This window comes from Vulpes lagopus, chromosome 8, assembly GCF_018345385.1.
Source record: "Vulpes lagopus strain Blue_001 chromosome 8, ASM1834538v1, whole genome shotgun sequence".
NCBI lineage: Eukaryota > Metazoa > Chordata > Mammalia > Carnivora > Canidae > Vulpes > Vulpes lagopus.
This window is the reverse complement of record NC_054831.1, coordinates 58,622,445-58,643,370: the sequence shown is the minus strand read 5'-3', so window position 1 is coordinate 58,643,370 and position 20,926 is coordinate 58,622,445. Positions and strand designations below refer to the sequence as shown.

The 20,926-nt window shown below is 34.3% G+C and overlaps 1 protein-coding gene across 4 annotated transcripts in view; it reads left to right on the top strand.

Annotated features, from left to right (window-relative positions):
* CUL2 (cullin 2) overlaps nt 1-20,926 on the top strand; it is a 101,806-nt gene that overhangs the window by 29,926 nt on the left and 50,954 nt on the right. For 3 of the 4 annotated variants that reach the window (XM_041766509.1, XM_041766508.1, XM_041766510.1), the window contains 4 exons: nt 3,234-3,336; nt 6,810-6,904; nt 13,690-13,795; nt 19,372-19,454. In XM_041766509.1, the coding sequence (XP_041622443.1) occupies nt 3,234-3,336; nt 6,810-6,904; nt 13,690-13,795; nt 19,372-19,454 (387 nt within the window). Of the gene's footprint in view, nt 1-2,544; nt 2,711-3,164; nt 3,337-6,809; nt 6,905-13,689; nt 13,796-19,371; nt 19,455-20,926 lie in introns of those variants that run through there. The other variant, XM_041766511.1, reaches the window with a different exon arrangement.

The following is a 20,926-nucleotide window of genomic DNA, read 5'->3' as shown; positions in this document are numbered from 1 at the left end:
CCTTTTAGCCAGTTTTATTTACATGTACATGCAGTGGATATATATATATATATATATATATATATATATATATATATTTTAAGATTATTTATTTGTTTATTCATAGAGACACACACACAGAGAGAGGCAGAGACACAGGCAGAGGGAGAAGCAGGCACCATGCAGGGAGCCTGACATGGGACTCGATCCAGGGTTTCCAGGATCACGCCCTAGGCTGCAGGCGGCGCTAAACCACTGCACCACCGGGGCTGCCCCGCAGTGGATATATTATGACCACAAAACATTAATTTTGGTGATAAAGAACATTTGGGAACCTAATTAGCATATCATGCTGAACTTACGGTATTGAATCATGTTAATTTTTCAGTATCAAGTTGTGTATTGTAGAAATAAGTATTTAAAAAGGTAGAGCAAATATAATGGATGAAAATTCTTGATGTAGGTATGCAGAACTCAAAGATCTTTAATGCATCACACCTTTGCCAAAAATTTTTATGTAGATCCTGGCTAAATTTAGTCTTTATTAAAAAACAAAATTTAAATTTAAATATAGTGTGCACACCGACACATTAACATATAGGTAAATTGGGACGCCTGGGTGGCTCAGTGGTTGAGCATCTGCCTTCAGTTCAGGATGTGGTCTGGGAGTTCCGGGATCGAGTCCCGCATCTGGCTCCTGCATGGAGCCTCCTTCTCCCTACGTCTATGTCTCTGCCTCTCTGTGTATCTCTCATGAATAAATAACTGAAATCTTTAAAAAACCATATAGGTAAATTTTCATAACATGAACATACCCGTGTCCCAATAAATAGTGCTCCTAGCATCCCAGAAGCACCCCACAAACTCAACCACTAGGGTAACTACTCTCCTCACTTGTAATACATTTAATTCTAACAACATTTTTATATCTGTTTTTACTAGGATAAGATTGTGATGAATAATTAAGATTGAATATAAATCTCTATGATAAAACAGAATTCTTAGAGATTTAAAATAATGTGAACTAGAACTTTTTTTTTTCCATTAAGGAATATATAGCTGACACCTCCAAGCTGGATTCCAGAACTCTAATATTTTAGAGCGCCTTTCTTCTGCATTCATACCTTGCTCCTTCTCTCCCCAACCTATTATTAATTCTCTATAGAATTTGTGTCCAGATAAATTTCTAATTCTTTCTTAGATGATGTATGTTAAAATGTCTATTTTCTTTGTAATATAGGTTAATATTTTTTATTACCGTTGAATAGTTCATATGTGCTATTTTACATAATCTTCTATTTTATAAAGTTTCATTATTAAATCTCAAGTGATTCAAAGTTATCCTAATAGTTTGTTTCTTATTGTATATTTTTTTTCTATGAAAAAACATGGCACAGAGGTGCCTGGGCAGCTGAGTTGATTAAGCATCTGCCTTTGGCTCAGGTCATGATCTCATGGCCCTAGGATAGAACCTGTGTTGGGTTCCCTGCTCAACAGGAAGTCTGCTTCTCCCTCTCCCTCTGCATGCCCTCCCCCAATGCTGTGTCAAATAATAAATAAAATCTTTAAAAAACAAAAACCTGGCACAGTAATATTACATTATATGGATATTTTGCTTCTCTGTTTTATTACACAGCAAAGAAAATTTTTTGTTTATATTTAGCACAGTAGTGTATTGAATGTTCACATATATGCATGAATATATTTTATTATTTACTAAGTATAATTAAAAAACAAATACAAGGATTTAGATGAAACCTGGGAAAGTTTGACTGAAATATGTCCATCAGTGACCTCGTATGGAGAGGGCTACTTGTCTTTCTGGTGTATGGAGTAAGGACACTAGGTAAATAGAGCATGTGATACTGATTCCCTACCATCCTTCCATCACCAAGTGTTTAATAAGTGCCTGTTATGTGCCAGGAATTATACCTTGGAGCTGGGAATACAGAAATGATTAAGAACAGGCTAGTTTGGATGGCAAAGGTATAAATCATTTCTATTGTATAAAAATAAGTCCTATGGAAGAAGAAGAATATAAAATGTTACAGAGATACAGAAGAGGAAAAACCTGCCTGCATCGTACCTCTCTATATTTTTTTTCTTAAAGATTCTATTTATTTGAGAGTGAGAGAGCGAGGGAGAAACAAGCTCCCCACTGAGCCTGATGTGGGCGGGTTTTTTTGTGTGTGTGTGGGGTTTGACCCCAGGACCCTGGGATCATGACTTGAGCTGAAGGCAAACAATTGACTGACTGAACCACCAGGTGTCCCATATTTGTTTTGTAATAAAAGTTTGGTTTAAAAAATTTTTTAAGTCTATTATTGTTTTACTTGTAATGTCTACACCCAACATGGGGCTTGAAGTCACAACCCTGAGATCAAGAGTCACATGCTTTTCCAACTCAGCCAGCCAGGTAACCCCCCACCTCTGTATTTTAAGCACAAATTTTAATTTTGGAATATTTTCTGATAAGTATATTGACTATATTTGTAATATAAATAAAAGTATAATACGTATATTACATACTTGATTCCATCCCAAATAATCAGCCGTATTTTAGTTTTTGTCTGCATCTTTAATTAGGTTGTTCTCAGATTGCTTCATGAATGCTTCATCTTCAACATCTGGTCAGTGATGCAGTTTATGGAGCACTTATTTCCACTGTCTCCTGATTAAGAACTGTCTGCTACAGCATTTCTACCACTTGTGATACCTAGCAGCGTACTTAGTTAGTATTCAAGAACTTAATTGATTAATTGGTATTACTATTGATGCCATAATTCTTCTAATGGAATAAATATTGAAGGATAGTGTGTAGGTTGTAGGATGTTCTGACGAGTACTATGATGTGAAAAAATGTGTCAAAAGAGTAATGTTTTGTTTCTCAGAGTTGCTTAGACATATCTGCTGGGATATTCCATGGCCCTTTGTTGATGTTATACTTATGTCCATTCTTACATAAACCTTATTTTGTAGGTTTCTGGGTAACTTGATTTACCAGAATGTCACTCTGAATTTTAAGCTCTTTGAGAAGAACCATTTTCCTTTTTAATAATTCTCAAGAAATATTTGTTGAATGATTAAATGAGTAGCAGTAATTTTTAAAGTAAGCTGGCTATTTTATTTTTTCTATAGCTGTATAATCTTAAATTGTCTGAAATGATTTTTCATTTTTTTAATAGCAAACCTGAGTTAAATCTTATTTTAAATAGTATCTTCAAAGAATATGAAAACCTTAACAATTTAACTAGAGATATCTATGCTTTATGTGTGGCCTATCCTGAACCCCTTGGAGAAAGACTTTATACAGAAACTAAAATTTTTTTGGAAAATCACGTACGGCATTTGCACAAGGTAAGAAGTGATACATACATGGTAAAAATGTTCGTAGCGGGGTAGTTATTTAACTTATATAAGCAGTAAACTAGTTTAATGTTTTCCAGTGCAGGTTAAGGTTATTTGCTTTGTTTCCTAAATAGCATTTTTCTGATTTTATATATATATTTAAGGTTTACGAGTTAAACATTATGTTGTTAGATTCTCTGAGGGAAATCAGTTATTCAGGATCATATAACTAGTAACTGAAAGAGTAGGATTTCAGATCAAGGTTTGTTCAACTTTATTTATTTTTTTTAAATATTTATTTTTATTTATTTATGATAGACATAGAGAGAGAGAGAGGCAGAGACACAGGCAGAGGGAGAAGCAGGCTCCATGCCGGGAGCCCGACGCGGGACTCGATCCCGGGACTCCAGGATTGCGCCCTGGGCCAAAGGCAGGCACAAAACCGCTGAGCCACCCAGGGATCCCCTGTTCAACTTTAAAATCTATGTCCTCTGGATGGTGTTTACTAGAACCATGTTTTCTCTTACTCTTGCTTCCCATCTCTTGGTAAATCTCTCAATTATTTTCAACCTTCTAGCTGCCTCTTCATACCCTACATAAAGTCTTAACAAAAACCTCAAATGAAATAGGGAAATGGTAAATTAAAAAGCATGATAGAAACTGTCCCTGTGACTACTTAATTAGTTAGTATGCCATATGTAGAAGGGCAACATCACGCAGTTGATCTGTGTGTGAACAAAGAATTTGCAATAGGTTGCTATAGACAGTATTTCTGAGCTTGTTTTAGACTTCTGATCAGGAACTGGAAGAGATCACTTATTATCTGGGCTAGAAACTTGACTTAACCTTTCATTAGCTGTGTGACCATGGGCAACTGAGTTATGGATTGAAATTTAAGTTTCTTTCTCTTTAAAATGAGGGTACTATGCTAAGCAAAATAAGTTAGAAGGACAGTTATGATTTCACTCATATATGGAATGAAAGGAGGGAAAAGACTCTTAACTATATGAAAGAAACAGGGTTGCTGGAAGGGTTGCCTATGGGGCATAGGGTAACTGGGTGATGGGCATTAAGGAGGGCACTTGATGTAATGAGCACTAAGTGTTATATGCAACTGATGAATCACTAAATTCTACCCCTGAAACTAATAATACACAGTACTTAATTAATTAAATTGAAATAAATAAAGTGGAGATACAATGACACTATATAACACTGTGCCTAACTCTGGATGTGGCTAGGTGCAGATACGTTTAAAAGTGGTGATAACTGGGCAGCCCAGGTGGCTCAGCGGTTTAGTGCCGACTTTGGCCCGGGGCCTGATCCTGGAGACCTGGGATCGAGTCCCACATCAGGCTCCCTGCATGGAGCCTGCTTCTCCCTCTGCCTGTGTCTCTGCCTCTCTCTCTCTCTCTGTCTCTCATGAATGAATGAATGAATGAATGAATAAATAAATACAATCTTTAAAAAGAAAAAAAGGAAATAAAGTGGTGAAACCCCAGAGCACGATTGGTCTTGTGATGTTTCCCTTTTAAAACTTCTGAGGGAAATGCTCTTTTTATTATACATGACAGATAACATTTTAGTGTTCTAATACGTGTATTTGTCAGCTCACGAAAGCAGTTTTGATAACAGGTACTTTAAATTGTTCTTATAATGTTTAATAAGTTACTTTTAAAGTTCTGCTGTGTTAATGTAGTGAACTTTGGTTATACTATAGTTGTTAACCTGTGTAAGTCACTTATAAATTTTGCAGTTGTATATGTTAGCATGGGTCATATTTTTTAAAATGTTTTATTTTGAAATACTTTCAGACTTTCAGAAAAGTTGCAAAAATAATAAATAATTCCTATATCCTTTTTATTAGCTTATTTAAGTTAACATCATGCATAACAGTGGTACAATTATCAAAACTAGGAAATTAACATTGGTATAATTGCATTTAAAAATGGTGTGTTGATGACAAAGTAAATTATTAACATAGCCAACAGATTTGAAGCAGTTTCCCTGTGAGAAGAACATTTTATTTGATTCGGGGAGGGAACTTTTTTAATTACTAAAGTATTGCATCGCTATTTTAGATAATTTAGAACATACAGAAAAGCAAAAAGAAGAAAATCATCATCCAAACATCACTCATAACATACTTCTAGAATTAACTACTGTGAATATTTTTTATTATCTATACTTAAACACATCTATTTTGGCACATATTAACATATATATAATTTGATATTTGTCTTTTGCATATTTTTGCTTTGTGTAGACTTCCATTTTTATTAGAAAATGAAGTCGTATACACTTTATAATCTTTTGATTTTAACAAGTGTCTTTCTTTGTCATTAAATTGTATAATCCTGGCAATGATTGTAAAATTTTTCATTGTGTGGAGATACTACAGTTTGTTTAAATATTTTTATATTGCTGGGCATATGGATTATTGCAATATATATAATTTGTTTTTATAAACAATGCTTCTGTGAATATCCTGGTAGCTAAATTATTTTTGTGTAGCTGAGTTTTTTATAGGATAAATTCCTAGACATAGAATTATTGAGTCATAGATTAAGAACATTTTTTATTGTTTTGACATAACAGTAACAAATTGTTCTTGTATTTATTCACTCAGCAGCAACAGTTCCTAAGGGTGGGCTTTTCCCCAGCATTATTAATAGTAGTTGCTATTTTAAATTAATTTATTAATAAGATGGGCAAAAAAAATATTTATAGATTATTTTTGTCTTTTGAGCCTTAATTATTAAAATTCCAAGTTTGAAAGCATAGCATTTCATCATAGAATTAATTAGATGGAAATTGAGGTCATGACGTGCTTAAAATCATATGGACAGCTAATGAAAGAACTGAGATAAAAGAGCCTAAGATCTTTTGAGTATCAGTCCAATGTATTTTTATTGTTAGACTAGATTTCCTTCAAAAATAACTTTAAAAAATTAGACCTCAAATTTGTTTGATTTTCATTTTTCAAAAAATAATAGATTTCTATTAAGTAATATAAAACAACTTATTTGAGGAATATAGAAAAGGTGTAAGTTTTCATAAGTAGTCTTATTCACATAAGTGAATAATTCGGAGTTATGGTTTATAACTAGCAGGATGATCAAAAGATCGGGATTTGAGGAAGCACACAGATATGTGACAGTGGAATTACATTCTCTTTTAAACTGATCTTGATATAATATTTTAGCCCAAAGACAACCTCACACCATTACATTTTATCCTTTTAGAGAATAAAACCATTAACTCTCTAGTATGGATGCTTTATTTTCATATCTAAGACACATTTTTTTTTTCCTGGTCATTTCAGTGTTCCTAAAAATAGTTAAATTAGAATGTAATTTTTAAATGTAGTTAGAATACTTGAATTATGTCATTTTAGAACATTAATTTTTGATAAATTTCATAGCTTACAAATGAAAATGATTAGTGCTTTCCAAGTAAAAATATGTTTCTTCTTTATATAGAGAGTTCTGGAGTCTGAAGAGCAAGTACTTGTTATGTATCATAGGTATTGGGAGGAATATAGCAAAGGTGCAGACTATATGGACTGCTTGTATAGGTAAGTATGCTTTTAAACTCTTGACAACCTAAACAGTATTGCATGTATTCAGTAATTGGAGGAGTTTTGGGTTTTGGTATTTTTGTTTTTAAGTTTTTAAATAAATGAACAGAACTAAAGCATTCTCTGCTATATGGACTTTGTCTGCTATGGGGAAAGGTCTGTAGTCTGGGTCATGAGGGAATTTGGGAGCTAGGCAGTGTATGGAAAATTGCTCTCTGAAAACTAAAACTGTATTTAATTTCATAGTTCTATTTTTTTCATATTGTCTGGGACTCTCTCTATATATAACACATGTTAAATCTTGACAGAATTCCAAAGTGCGACTTCAGCTTGGATGAAACTTAGTGGAGTGAATCCAAGCCCAGGTTCCCCTCCAGTATGCTCTTCTTTGACTCTAGGAGTCAGTATTATGTCTTGTGGAAGCACCGTTAGTTAAAGCACTCAGCAGTTGTTCTCTTGAAGTCCTACCCTGTCCTTTAGGCGTATTGAATTACCTGGAATGTCGTAACCCCCTGTGATCTTTCACAGTTTCCTGTCTCTCCTTATGCTGTCATATCTGGATTGCTTGTCTTCCTTTCTCTGAATGACTAATTCTTTTTTTTTTTTGAAGATTTTATTTATTTATTCATAGAGTCAGAGAGAGAGAGAGGCAGAGACACAGGCAGAGGGAGAAGCAGGCTCCATGCAGGGAGCGCGACGTGGGACTCGATCCAGGGTCTCCAGAATTGCCCTGGGCTGCAGGCGCCACCGGGACTGCCCTGAATGGCTAATTCTGATGTGTTTTTCACCATTCCCGTCTCTGAACTTCCCTCTTTCTTTTTCTACCCAGTCTCCTACTTAGATCTTTTGTGTTAACTGTCACTCTGGTATGTTCGTTTGGTACTGTGCACTGATCCTCTCTAACCCATTCACATAGACAATGGAAATAAATTCCTGGGTACATAAGGCAGAAACCTGTTTATTAAAGAACAGTGGATAGGGGATCCCTGGGTGGCGCAGCGGTTTGGCGCCTGCCTTTGGCCCAGGGCACGATCCTGGAGACCCGGGATCGAATCCCACATCGGGCTCCTGGTGCATGGAGCCTGCTTCTCTCTCTGCCTGTGTCTCTGCCCCTCTCTCTCTCTCTCTCTCTCTCTGTGACTATCATAAATAAATAAAAAATAAAAATAAAAATAAATAAATAAATAAAGAACAGTGGATAAATATGGAATAGTGGCATTAAACCACCTGGGCCTTTCACTCTTGGAATGAGGATGTTTATTCTTGAAATGGTTGTGGCCTGTGATGGAGGCAGTGATAATTTTGGCCTATGCATCATGGCATGGGCAGAGATGGACCTTGCCTCAGTTTCTTGTTGCGAAGAAACTGAGGAGTGAAGCTGGGTCTCAGCATTATCTGTACAGTTGCTCCATGCATTGCTGGAATACCATATTGAGGCCAGGGCTTGGTTCTCTTGGCATGTTTGTCCTTTGTCACTGTTTATGTTCCTTTAGGTTTTTAATAACAACACTGGAGTTTACTTGCTGTAAGTTGTCTCTGTTAGGAACTGGAGCTTACTTCAATAGCCATTAGCTTTTATTTCTTCTTAGAAGAGGCAAATGTGATAAAATCAGAAGCCAGCAATTGCTGACAAGCATAAATTTTGCTGTGGCTTTGACTTTTATAAAACAGTGTTTGCCATACATTAAACATCCTGACATTTCATGTTTTTTTTTCCTCATCCACCAAAGTGAGATAGTCATAAATGGAACTTTAAGAATTCTCTAGCCAAATTGTGAAGGTGAATTAGAGGAATTTTAAGGATAAGAATGAGAGTACATGTGTGCCTTTGGCATTGCTGAAAAGCTTGGGCCACTGGTATATAGATGACTTAAGAGTATTGAGACTATATACCAGTGCAGTATGCTATGTGCAGTGGGATCCTTCTTGAGCGGAGAAATTTTAGGAAAGATTTAAGTTTTGTTTTTTGTTTTAGTTTTCTAGAGTCTCATGCATCTGCATCTCTGTTTACCAAAATCAGTAATTTGGTACTATTTAAATTAATACTAATATTAATAATAAATTGGTACTGTTATAAGCCTTTATTAAATACATATAAAAAAATAAATACATATGATATATACACAAATGTGTGTGTATATAAACCATATGAGGTAGTCAGTGTCTCCAAATTTGCAGCTAAGGTTAAATGACTTTGCTTAGGGTCACTCAGCTACAAAAAAATCACCATTTAAGCCCAGATCAGTCCAATTAAACCCATTTAACATTTTTATTCTACCTTAGTCTCATTCTGGATACATCCTTTTGGTCATTTAGGTAGATTCTGTTCTCATCCCTTATTTTACACTATGCATTCTTCCTAAGATGATCTCAATTACTCGTGGTTTTAGCTATAACCTGTATATTGCTAACCATCAAATTATGTGTTTATCTCAGGTAGCCTAAGTTTTAGAGGAATGTTTTTTACCCAGCCTGCCTATACTTCCAGGGTATTCTGTAGGTACATTGTAGTACTGCAGGTTTCAGAACTGAACTTGTTATCTTTTACATATACATTGTCCCCAGTATTATTAATTTTATTTTTTATTTTTTAATCCACTCCACACCCAGTGTGGAGCCCAGTGCGAGGCTTGAACTCATGACCCTGAGATCAAGACCTGAGCTGAGATCAAAGAGTCAGACACATAACCAACTGAGCCATCCAGGCACCCCAGTATTACTAATTTTAATTGGTAGTAACACTGTATGTCCAGACATATATGCTGGAAGTCTCAGTTATCCTTCCTTCAGTTAGGGTTATCCTCTCTACGTGATCCCTATTGGTGAAGTCCTCCAAATATCTCTTAAATTCATTATTTCCTTTGCATTGCTATTATAGTTCAAGCTTTTTATCTTTTCTCACCTGGAGTATTAATGGTAAAGTCCCTGTAACCAGTCTTCCAGCCTTTGATTTCAAATTTATTCTGTTTACTGAACTCATTTTTTTCTAACATGCAAATTGGAATACTCTGAAATATGTAGTAACTTCCCACTGTCTGTAGCAAAGAGTTAGAACTCATGGCTCATGGAATTCACTTACAGGGAATTTTATTTGACCACTGTGATGTTCAGCATCATGTGGCTGATCATCATTTATTTAATTATATTGGTATAATAGATGGCAAGATCCTTTTCATAAAGGGTATAGTTGACAGTAATTAGATGAAAAATACTTAATAGTTTTTAATTGTGGTGTACTGAGGTTATCCAAGCTAGGTATCATTTTTAGTTATAGTCTATAAAGAAATTTGTATAAAGAAATATAAAGGAAAAATTCAATTTTGTTTCAAAAGTATTTTTTAATTTTTTTTTGAAATAATTTCTCACCTCTTCTTTATTCGGTTGACTTATAAGATGGATGTGCATTAGCATAGGGAATTTAAGGATTCTGACTTTGAAGAAAATAGTAATACTCCTGCCTCAAATTTCTCAGTACTTACTACATATCTCTTTAGACTCTGCTGGCTCTTGAAGTGGACTATATAAGATATTAGCTGGAGAACTAACAACTCTTGAAGTCAGTAGGTACTAGCATGAGAGAACAATTTTTGTAATGGAATTTCCTAAGACAGATTGAAGTGCTTGATTTCTCTGAGGCTTCAAAGTTACTTTAGGCTATTCAGTATTGTCAAGTACTATTTTTAATTGTGTCAGTGTTACTATTCCAAGAAAGCAAAGGATACTTATTAAGCATTCTGTTGATGAAATAAATTATAAAAACTCATAAAAATTATAAAAACGATTGTATTATATGTGAGCAGAAGAACCAGGTATTATCTGTGTAGCAGAGTATAAAATATTTTTTTAAATTATTGGAACTTGATTTCTGTTATGATTTCCTAGAACATATATCTTTATTTAAAAACAAACGTGTGATGAAATAAAATTGACTAAAATACTCCAGTGACTTAGAAATTAAGAATTGTATCCACATCAAAATGAAGAATTGCGCTGTTTACATTTTAAATTTTATCTCTAAATTATTTTAAAGGCTTGTCTATCAAGCTTAAACTTAACATCAAGAGTAGAAATCTGGAATGAAAAGGATACAGTTAATTTAAATTCAAGTTTTATTGCATGAGGTAAAGAGAACAATGACTTGTCTTATCACATATAAAACATAAAACTCCACTAAAACAGTATACTGGCTCAAGAATATACATACAGATCTTTGAAATGGATTAGTGATTCTAGACCTCTGTAGACCTAGCAGCTAATTCTTCAGCATTAACAAACCACCATCCTAAGAGGTTTTTACTTACTATATAGGTATAAAGGAGCTACTTAGGATTCTGAATAGGTCAGTGACATCTTAAAAGCGGAATTTTTAGATGATTTAGAGATGGCAGAAACAGGAAACAGACACCAATCCTGAGAGTGCTGCACATGATCCAAGCAGAGAGTAAAACAAAGGCATTGGAAGAGAGAAGGAAAGTAATGGGAGAGGATGATGAATAGCTTAGGAGAAAATGTTGACCAGCTGATTAAGGGAGTAAAACGGAAGGATAATACATAAATGTTTCTAGTCCTTTAGTGGGATTACGACGTAATGGTACTACAGACCAAAAAAGAAAAGAAACTGATTTGGTGCAAAGCATCCGTACAGGAAGGCACATACATATAAATGGTAAAGATGTGACAATTAAGTTCCCTCTACTGATCTTACTGTTGAAGTATTTATATTTGTATATTCTACCAGATATGTAAACTCTGCGGAAAGCCCACATTTTTGTTTTCCATCTTCTGTCTCCAGTACCTGGCATAGTACCTGATTTATATAGTTCATGCTTGGTCAATACTTGTTGAAGGAAAGAGGGAGAACTCGTGAATTTCTGTGCCAGCTCTGCGACTTACTAGCAGGTTGACTGTTGGCAAGTTCTTTAAGCTCTCTAAGGTGCAGTTTCCTTACATGTAAAAGGAGGATCACAGTGATACCACACATATCAACCTCATAGTGTTCAGCCATATAAAATGCTTAAGGGTATGCCTGACACGTGACACAAGCTCATAAGGGTATGTTAGTGATTACATTCATTTCCTGGCATTTGTGTCTTTTATGATCTGGCTCTAGGCTGTGTTTCTAAGTCTGTATTCTAATATTAGCTGTTGTTATCCCTGTTGTCTGGAATGCTATCCATTTATGTATGCAGTAATTCTTCAAGGAAATATTTTTTGAGGACTTCATATTTACCTGCCGTTGGTTCTGGATGCTGTGTAAGCAAGGTCCTTGGTTTATAGTCCTTATATCCTAGAGAGGTAATGGATGTACAAAGCAAATAAACAAATAAAAGAATTGGATTATTTCACAAAGTAGTAAGTACCGTGAAGTATATTAAACAGTTGTGTATAGTTACTTTAATGGGAGTGGGAAGTTAAAGTTCATTTGGATTGGTATCAGGTCAGGCTTGAGTGAAGCCTGTTTGGGGCTGAGGTCTGAATGACAGAGGGCAGAGGTAAAAATAACTCTTCAATTTATAAATCTCCATTTCAGGCCGGATACCGCAAATGTTCTCTCTCTAGCTTTTACTCCTGTCTCTCTCAATCCTAGTCCTGTTTCTTCAACTGGAAGGCATGGTTGAAAACTCAGCATGAAATCAGGAGGTTGTACTACTAGAGAGAATGGTAGGAAGAGTGAAATGGCACTTTGACGGAAAAACATAATAGGACATTGTAATGTGGGTAGAGGAGACTAAAATGTAGACAGAGTACCAAGGGTTTTTTAAACCTTGAAGCCTAGAGGCTTGTAGTTAGTGTGAGGGTGCAACTGTGTGAATGGTTGTATCTCTGCAGCTTTGGAGTTAACTCCAGGAAGTGTGTTTTCATCATTACCTAGAGTTGGTGGAGTTATGCAGTTGAAAATTTTGTTTTCTTTGTTTTCAGTTTTATTTGTCTGCAGATGTGGACTTTCATTTTGATGCAGTGAACCCTAGAAAACAAGTGTTTTAATTTAGAGATTTTGTAGTTATTGCATAAATACTTGTGTTGTCTGTACCTATTTACACATGGCAGAATATTTCACATCAGTGCTTTCCGGTGGTGAGCATTAAAGGCATTATAGTGAAATCTAAGATCGTGAAAAGTGAATACTAGACTATTTAAAGAACACTGTATTCATCTCAGTGCTTTGTAGACTTCATTACAGTTAATAAAGCTGTTTCTCTCTGGTAGACAAAGTGATCTTACATGTGTCTGCTTCGTCCATGCTTCTTACCATCTATTCATCTTCTTACTACTGAAGCTGATCTCTTTTTGTTGTTTAAAAGTGAAAAGTTACATCTTTTCCTGGTGATAAATATAAATTGAAGGACTGACCTGATTTTTATCTTTTAACTATTTTTTTTTGTTTAATTCGTTGCAAAGTGAACTTATCCTGACTTATACCAAGAAGAATCTGTGAGTGAGCAAATTAGATTGTAGAAAGTTTGTAGAAGTCTTGGGTAAGAGCTATTGGGTTATATGAATACTGGAAATTTTTAGAGCCAAATCCTTGAGTTTTTTTAAAGTGAGACTGAGGTAATAGGGTTTTCCCCCTACTCTAGAGGTTATTCTTTGGCTCTTAAGGCCTTTGGCTGATACTTTTGCTCCTTTGAAATTATATTCCTAACTTCTATATAATTTCTTTGGATATAGTACCGCACTCTTCTGTAGTTGATATATAATCCCAAAATTGTTATTTTCAAGTTACAAGTTGTTTTCCTACCAATTTTAACATAATGTCCAACAGTACTATATTTGTTTTTCAGGTATCTCAACACTCAGTTTATTAAAAAGAATAAATTGACAGAAGCTGACCTTCAGTATGGCTATGGTGGTGTAGATATGAATGAACCACTTATGGAAATAGGAGAGGTAGGAAATTCTTTAAATGACTGGCAAACATGAGAGTATTTTTATGTATATTGAAGTAATTTGATTCACTGTCTTTTTTTTTTAAGGACACCATGTTGACTATCTTAAAATTCTCAAGATTTAAGACATCCTAAATGTTAATAAAGCACTAATGATTTCCTAAGAATCTTCACATAGATGAGAACAGATATGATTATAGAAGTATTTTAATAATTAAATTAATGATGGATAAATAAATGACAGGTTTAATAGTTCCACTATTTGAAAAAGCTCATTAAAAGTCTTTAGGAAAATACTTTTTAAGAGTATTTAGAAAATACTCTTCAGATTTTTTATAGTTAAAAAGTGCAAAGGTCAGGGCGCCTGGATGGCTCAATTGGTTGAGCACCTGATTCTTGATTTCAGCTCAGGTCCTGACCTTGGGGTTGTTGGAACAAGTCCTGTATTAGACTCTGTGCTGGATGGGAGCCTACTACATAGGATTCTCTCTCTCCCTTTCCTTCTGCCCCTCCACCCACCACACATGAATGCATGCTTCCTCTTTCTTGGAAAAAAAAAGTGCAAAAGTCATGGCCTTAAAAGAGATCCTACAAGAGGGAAAATACAGATTTTGGGATAAAACAAATTTATTTTAATTAAAAAAAATAATTAAATTCAGAATAAAATAATGAAGTATGCGGGTCAAATACTTCATTCAGATTCTTGATGTGTAGTGCTAATTTAAATGTGGAAAATTACATAGCATATATTCATTGTGAAAGAAATACTCCAGTACAATTTTTTTGCTAATATAATGCCTATTTATTGAGTAGACAGACACTGAGGATACATTGGTGAACAGACAGAAGGTCTCTATCCTTATGGGAAGCAATAGTAGATGCAACATTAGTAGAAATTATATTTAGAATAATCCTTTTGGAAAGAAATTTGTCATTGTCTTTCGGTAGACTTTAAAATGTGCAATACCAAAAAATAAAATAAAATAAAAATAAAATGTGCAATACCTGTTAACCAGATAATCCCATGTCTGGTAATCTATAGTGTGAAAATAATAAATATTTAAAAATATTCCTTGCAATCATTGTTAATAAGGGTGACTAATGGGTAGACAGTCTAAATGTCCAATATCCAACAGTGAAAATCATACATAGAAAAATATGTACAGTATAATTTTGTTATGAAGGCAAAGAGTAATAAATTAGTAGTAAAAATCGTTTATAGAAACTTTAATAAAGGGGAAAATATTTTATGGAAAAAAATGAAAACATGTTTGGTAGGAATAAAACTGTAGGGAAAAAGAATATAGAGTAACAGACAAGTGGGAAATAATAGTTGCTTTAGTTAGTAGAATTATAAGTGAATATTTTAATACTTGTCCTTTATCACCAACACCATCAAGGTCACTCTTCCTCCTAGAGGTAATTATCATAAACACTATGTCTCAAAAAAAAAAAAACAACCCAATATGTCTCTCCTGAATTTTACCTGTAAATTTGCATATAAATATTGATACTATGCACATAATGGTTTAATTTTGTATTTTATTTTATTATTTATTTTATTATTTTTTAAAGATTTTATTTATTTATTCATGAGAGACACACACAGAAAGAGAGGCAGAGACACAGGCAGAGGGAGAAACAGGCTCCATGCAAGGAGTCCGACATGGGACTCGATCCTGGGACTTCAGGATCATGCCCTGGGCCAAAGGCGGGCACTAAACCACTGAGCCACCCAGGGATGCCCTAGTTTTGTATTTTAAACATTAATGGTATCATATATATATATATGATATATACCCTAAGGTTGGCATACCATATATCTTGCAACTTGTATTTCTTGCCTATTTTGGTTTTTAGTGAATGTACCTGGGAGTTCTTTTCACATAAGCTTATTTTTGTGAGAGCTCAGTATTCTATAATAGGGATATGAATAATTTATTAATCATTTATTAAACTATTCTCCTTAGTTTTCATTCTTTTTTGTTACAAACAATACTGCTATGAATATCATTGTTCATTTACTCATTTCTTCATTAATATATTTTGAACCCCTCTGTGTGCCATGCACTTTTCTATATGTTAAGAACACAGTAGTGAACAAAGTAGACACAAATCTTACACTTTAGGAGTTAGCATTTATGTATATATTTCTTTGTACATGAGCAGAAATTTTCTTAGAGTGGGTACTGAAAAGTGGATTTTCTGGGTCCAAGCACACCCTGAATTAGGATAGCCCCTTCAGCTTGCTTTCAAAAGGCTTCTTAGTTTGTTCTCCCACCATAGCTATAATATCTCATTTTCTTTTGTATCACCTTCTTTTTTTCCCTGTTTGTGCTATTTAAGAAGCAAAAAAATAATAACGGAATACTTGAATGTTCTTTGTGGGAAGGGAGATGCTTTTACTTATTTGAAATGGAATTACCAGTTGATCAGAAAAAAGTTACCTCAGGGAAATAGAATAGAGAAGCTAAAACCAGATTAATGGCTGTATATATGTAAGTAAGTTGGAAACAGGAGCAATCAATTGTTGATACTGGAGTAATTTGTACTCTTTATGGGAAAAATATATTGGAGTTTCAGTATGAAAGGCAAGACTTGAAAACCTGTGATATGCAATATAAGAGGACACACTTATCCCTGACATTAGGGTAGGGAAGTTCTTAAAAGACAAGAAAAATACAAACAATAAAGGAAAAGATTGATAAACTTGAGACATTAAAATATAATATATTTTTACTAAAAAACACTATAAAGGAACTCAAAAGTTAAGTCACAGACTATGACTGCAATATATAAAACTGTCAAGAGATTTTTACAATATATACAGTTAATTTCTACAATAGACTTTTGTTTATTAAAAACAAGATAAAATATTAATGGAATAATGGGCCAAAGAGAGGAATGGGCATTTTACAGAAAAAACCCAAGATGTACAATAAACATAAAAAGATGCCCAGCCTCAGTCAAGAAGATGCCAGTTAAAACCACAAATATGGGATGCCTGGATGGCTCAGTGGTTGAGCATCTGCCTTTGGCTCAGGTGATCCCAGGATAAGGGATCGAGTCCCACATTGGGCTCCCTTTGAGGAGCCTGCTTCTCCCTCTGCCTATGTCTCTGCCTCTCTCTCTCTCTCTCTCTCTCTCTCTCTCTCTGTGTCTCTTATGAATAAATAAATAAATCTTTTTAAAAAACCCACAAATATAATACCTATCAAACTATAAATAGCATTCTTCACAGAACTAGAACAAATAATCCTAAAATTCATATAGAACCACAAAACAACTCAAATAGCCAAAGCAACCTTGAGAAAGAAAAACAAAACTGAAGGTATCACAATCCCAGATATCAAACTACCTTACAAAGCTGTAGTAATCAAAACAGTATGGTACTCACAGAGATTAATGAAACAGGATAAAGGACCCATGCATACAAACCCACACTTCAATGGTCAGTTAATTTATGACAGAGGAGGCGAGAATACACAATGGAAAAAAGCCTCTTCCCTAAATGATTTTGGGAAAACCGCACAGCTACATGCAAACGAATGGAACAACTGCTTTCTTACACCATATGCAAAAATAAACTTGTAAAGTGGGATAAAGATCTAAACGAAAGACCTGAAACCATAAAATGCCTAAAGAAAACACAGGTAGTAATCTCTTGGACATCATCCTTAGCAACATATTTCTGGATATGTTTTCTCAGGTAAGGGAAACAAAAGCAATAATAGATTATTGGGACTACACCAAAATAAAAACGCTTTGTACAGCAAATGAGACCATCAACAAAACAAAAAGCAACCCAGTGAATGGGAGAAAATATTTGCAAATAGCAAATCTAATAAGGCGTTAATATCCAGAATACATAAAGAATTTCTACAATCAACATAAAAAAAAAAAACCCAAACAGTTCAATTAAGAAATGGGTCAAAGACCTGAATAAACATTTTTCCAAAGGGATACAAATGGCTAACAGACACATGAAGAGATGCTCAAATCACCAATCATTGAGAAAATGCAAATAAAAATCACAATGAAATATCACCTCACACTAGTCAGAATGGCTAGTATCAAAAAGACAAGAAATAGCAAATGTTGGTGAGGATGTGGAGAAAAGGGAACCCCCATGCACTATTGGTAGGAAGGTAAATTGGTGCAACCACTGTGGAAAACAGAATGGATATTCCTCAAAAAATGAAAAATAGAAATATCATATAATCCAGTAAATCCACTAATGGGTATTTATCCAAAGAAAATGAAAACACAATTTTGAAAAGATATACTCCCCTGTGTATATTGCAGCATTATTTACAATAAGCAAATTATGGAAGTAGCCCAGGTGTCCATTGATAGATGAATAGATAAAGAAGATGTGGTCTGTATATACAATGGAATATTACTTAGCCATAAAAAATAATGAAATCTTGTCATTTGCAACATGGATGGTTATGGAGGATATAATACTAAGTGAAATAAGTCAGGGAAAAAACAAAAACAAAAAACAGACTTAACTGTGGAAAACAAACTGATGGTTACCAGAGAGGAGGTGAGTGAGGGAATGGGTGAAATAGGTGAAGGGGATTAAGGGTACATTTATCTCAACGAGCACTGAATAATATATAGAGTTGTTGAATCATTGTATTGTACACCTGAAACTAATACTGTGTGTTAACTGTACTGGAGTTAAAAAAATTATTTTGGGGATATGTACACATTTGGCAGAACTATAGGCAAGAGAATGATATAACACAAAATTCAGGGTTGTGGTAACCTCTGAGGGGAAAGTAGGATGACATTTGGGACAATGGTAGTAGGGAAGCTGTGTTTCTTCTTGAGCTGGGTGGTGAATACAGGGATATTCTATTTTATTATTTTAATTGACTTACCCTTCATGTTTGCATGAGAGGTTTTATAATTTTAAAACTCAGCCAATAGCCAATCACTTCAACATAATTCGTTTGATTCTATTAGTGTTGGCATTTATATAGCCTTTCAGTAATACTGGACATTTAACAATCAATAAATTATAGTTTATAAAAATCAAATCAATTATTTCTTTAAGATTTCAATTAATTCAGTTGAATTCAATTCAGTTTTATTTAATTCAAACCTTAATTCTATCTTTGTACAAGTCTGATAGTCATTTTCAGTTTAAATTAGAAATTCATTTTTTTTTAAAACAATTTTTAATTAGAAATACTCTGATGACCCTATTGAAATAAATGTTTTCATCCAGTTTTGTTGTTGTTGTTTTAATTTTTTTTTTTTTTATTATTTACTTATGATAGTCACAGAGAGAGAGAGAGAGGCAGAAGCAGGCTCCATGCACCGGGAGCCCGATGTGGGATTCGATCCCGGGTCTCCAGGATCACGCCCTGGGCCAAAGACAGGCGCCAAACCGCTGCGCCACCCAGGGATCCCTAGAAATTCATTTTTTAATGTATTTTCAATTTTTATTTGACTTTTGAAATCTTAGTTGTAAATACTTGATGTGTATTTTTATTTTAAAATTATTTTAATATTTTAACAAATACTAGATAATTCATCCTTGATAATTTTTATTTTTCTTGGCAGCTAGCATTGGATATGTGGAGGAAATTGATGGTTGAACCACTACAGACCATCCTTATCCGAATGCTACTCCGAGAAATAAAAAAGTGAGTACTGACGTTTATTTTGAGTCAATTCTAATTTGCTGTTTGAAATGGTTTCAAATAGTGTATGTACAGTTGCATGGCTGTTAACTAGACAAAGGCCTTGGTTTACTTAAATGAGCCTCATTTTTCATCTTAATCCCAATATTTTAAAATTATTTTATAATATTTTTTGGCAGGTCTTTGGTCGTTAGCCCAAATGCTTATTAGTAAATAAGTAAGTCCCTGAAGGAAGTATTTGTAAGCCTGATCTCTTGAATCTTCCAGGGCAAGCTGAATTATTTGTACATATTCTCTCAGTTTAATTCCTGATGAGGATAACTTAGCTATTAAAACAAGTTTTTCAAGGTAGTTGGTTACCTCTTAGCCCCAGTGTTAAATTAGTGACTTGTCTGTACGTAAGGTTAGCTTATAGAAAATGGGTTCCCACTCTACTCATGGTCCAGAGTGGTGAATGGTGAACTCCTTAACTAATTGCTGTATGAATAGAGTTTGAAAGAGCACATTTTCCTGTGGAGTCCAGAATACAACATCCTTGGTTTAGCTCTGGCCTAAAAGATTCAGCTTTGGGGAATCAAAGGCACTAAAAGTCAGTCATACAGATGTGTGTATAATAAATTTCAGGTTACTGGAACAATGTCATAGGAATTATATAGACCAGTGAATTGCAATGTGATAATGGCCACTCCATCCGAAAATGCTTTCTTTAAGAATACCCAATTGTGAGCTTTTTATGGGAGAGAAGAAAAAGAAAGCATTGTTCTATGGGCTCCTCAAAAGACATTAAAAAACAAGCAAATTAAAAGCCACAAAAGAAGTTAAGAGAATATTTTAAAGTTTAATGATAATACTAAATAGTAGAAAGTAGATGGTAGCAATTAGTAATTTGGTTTTAAAAAACTGTCACTCAATCTTTAAAAAAAAAAAGGGCAGCCCCAGTGGCGCAGGGGTTTAGCGCCGCCTGCAGCCCAGGGCGTGATCCTGGAGACCCTGGATCGAGTCCCACGTCAGGCTCTCTGTATGATACCTGCTTCTCCCTCTGCCTGTGTCTCTGCCTCTCTCTCTCTCTCTGTCTTTATGAATAAATAAATAAAATCTTTAAAAAAAAAAACTGTCGCTCAACCTTTAAATGATTCTATTTTTTCCAAAGATAGGGAGATGGAGAGAAAAGGATAGTGAAACAAGAGGGTGGGACAAAATTTTTATCTTTCTCTTGTCTCTCCTAAACTGTAATTAACCTAAAGAACATTCCCAACAATATTTATAGGTTCTGATGTGACTTATTTTGCTGTGAAATATTAATATGTCTCTTGACTTACAATTCAGCTTTTTACAATAAGTTTATTGAAAATACTCTTGTAGTTATCTAAATGTAGCTTTTTGAAATGTCTTTTTCTTTTTTTTAAAGATTTATTTATTTATTCATTCATTCATTCATTCATTCATTCATTCATTCATGAGAGACGGGGGCGGGG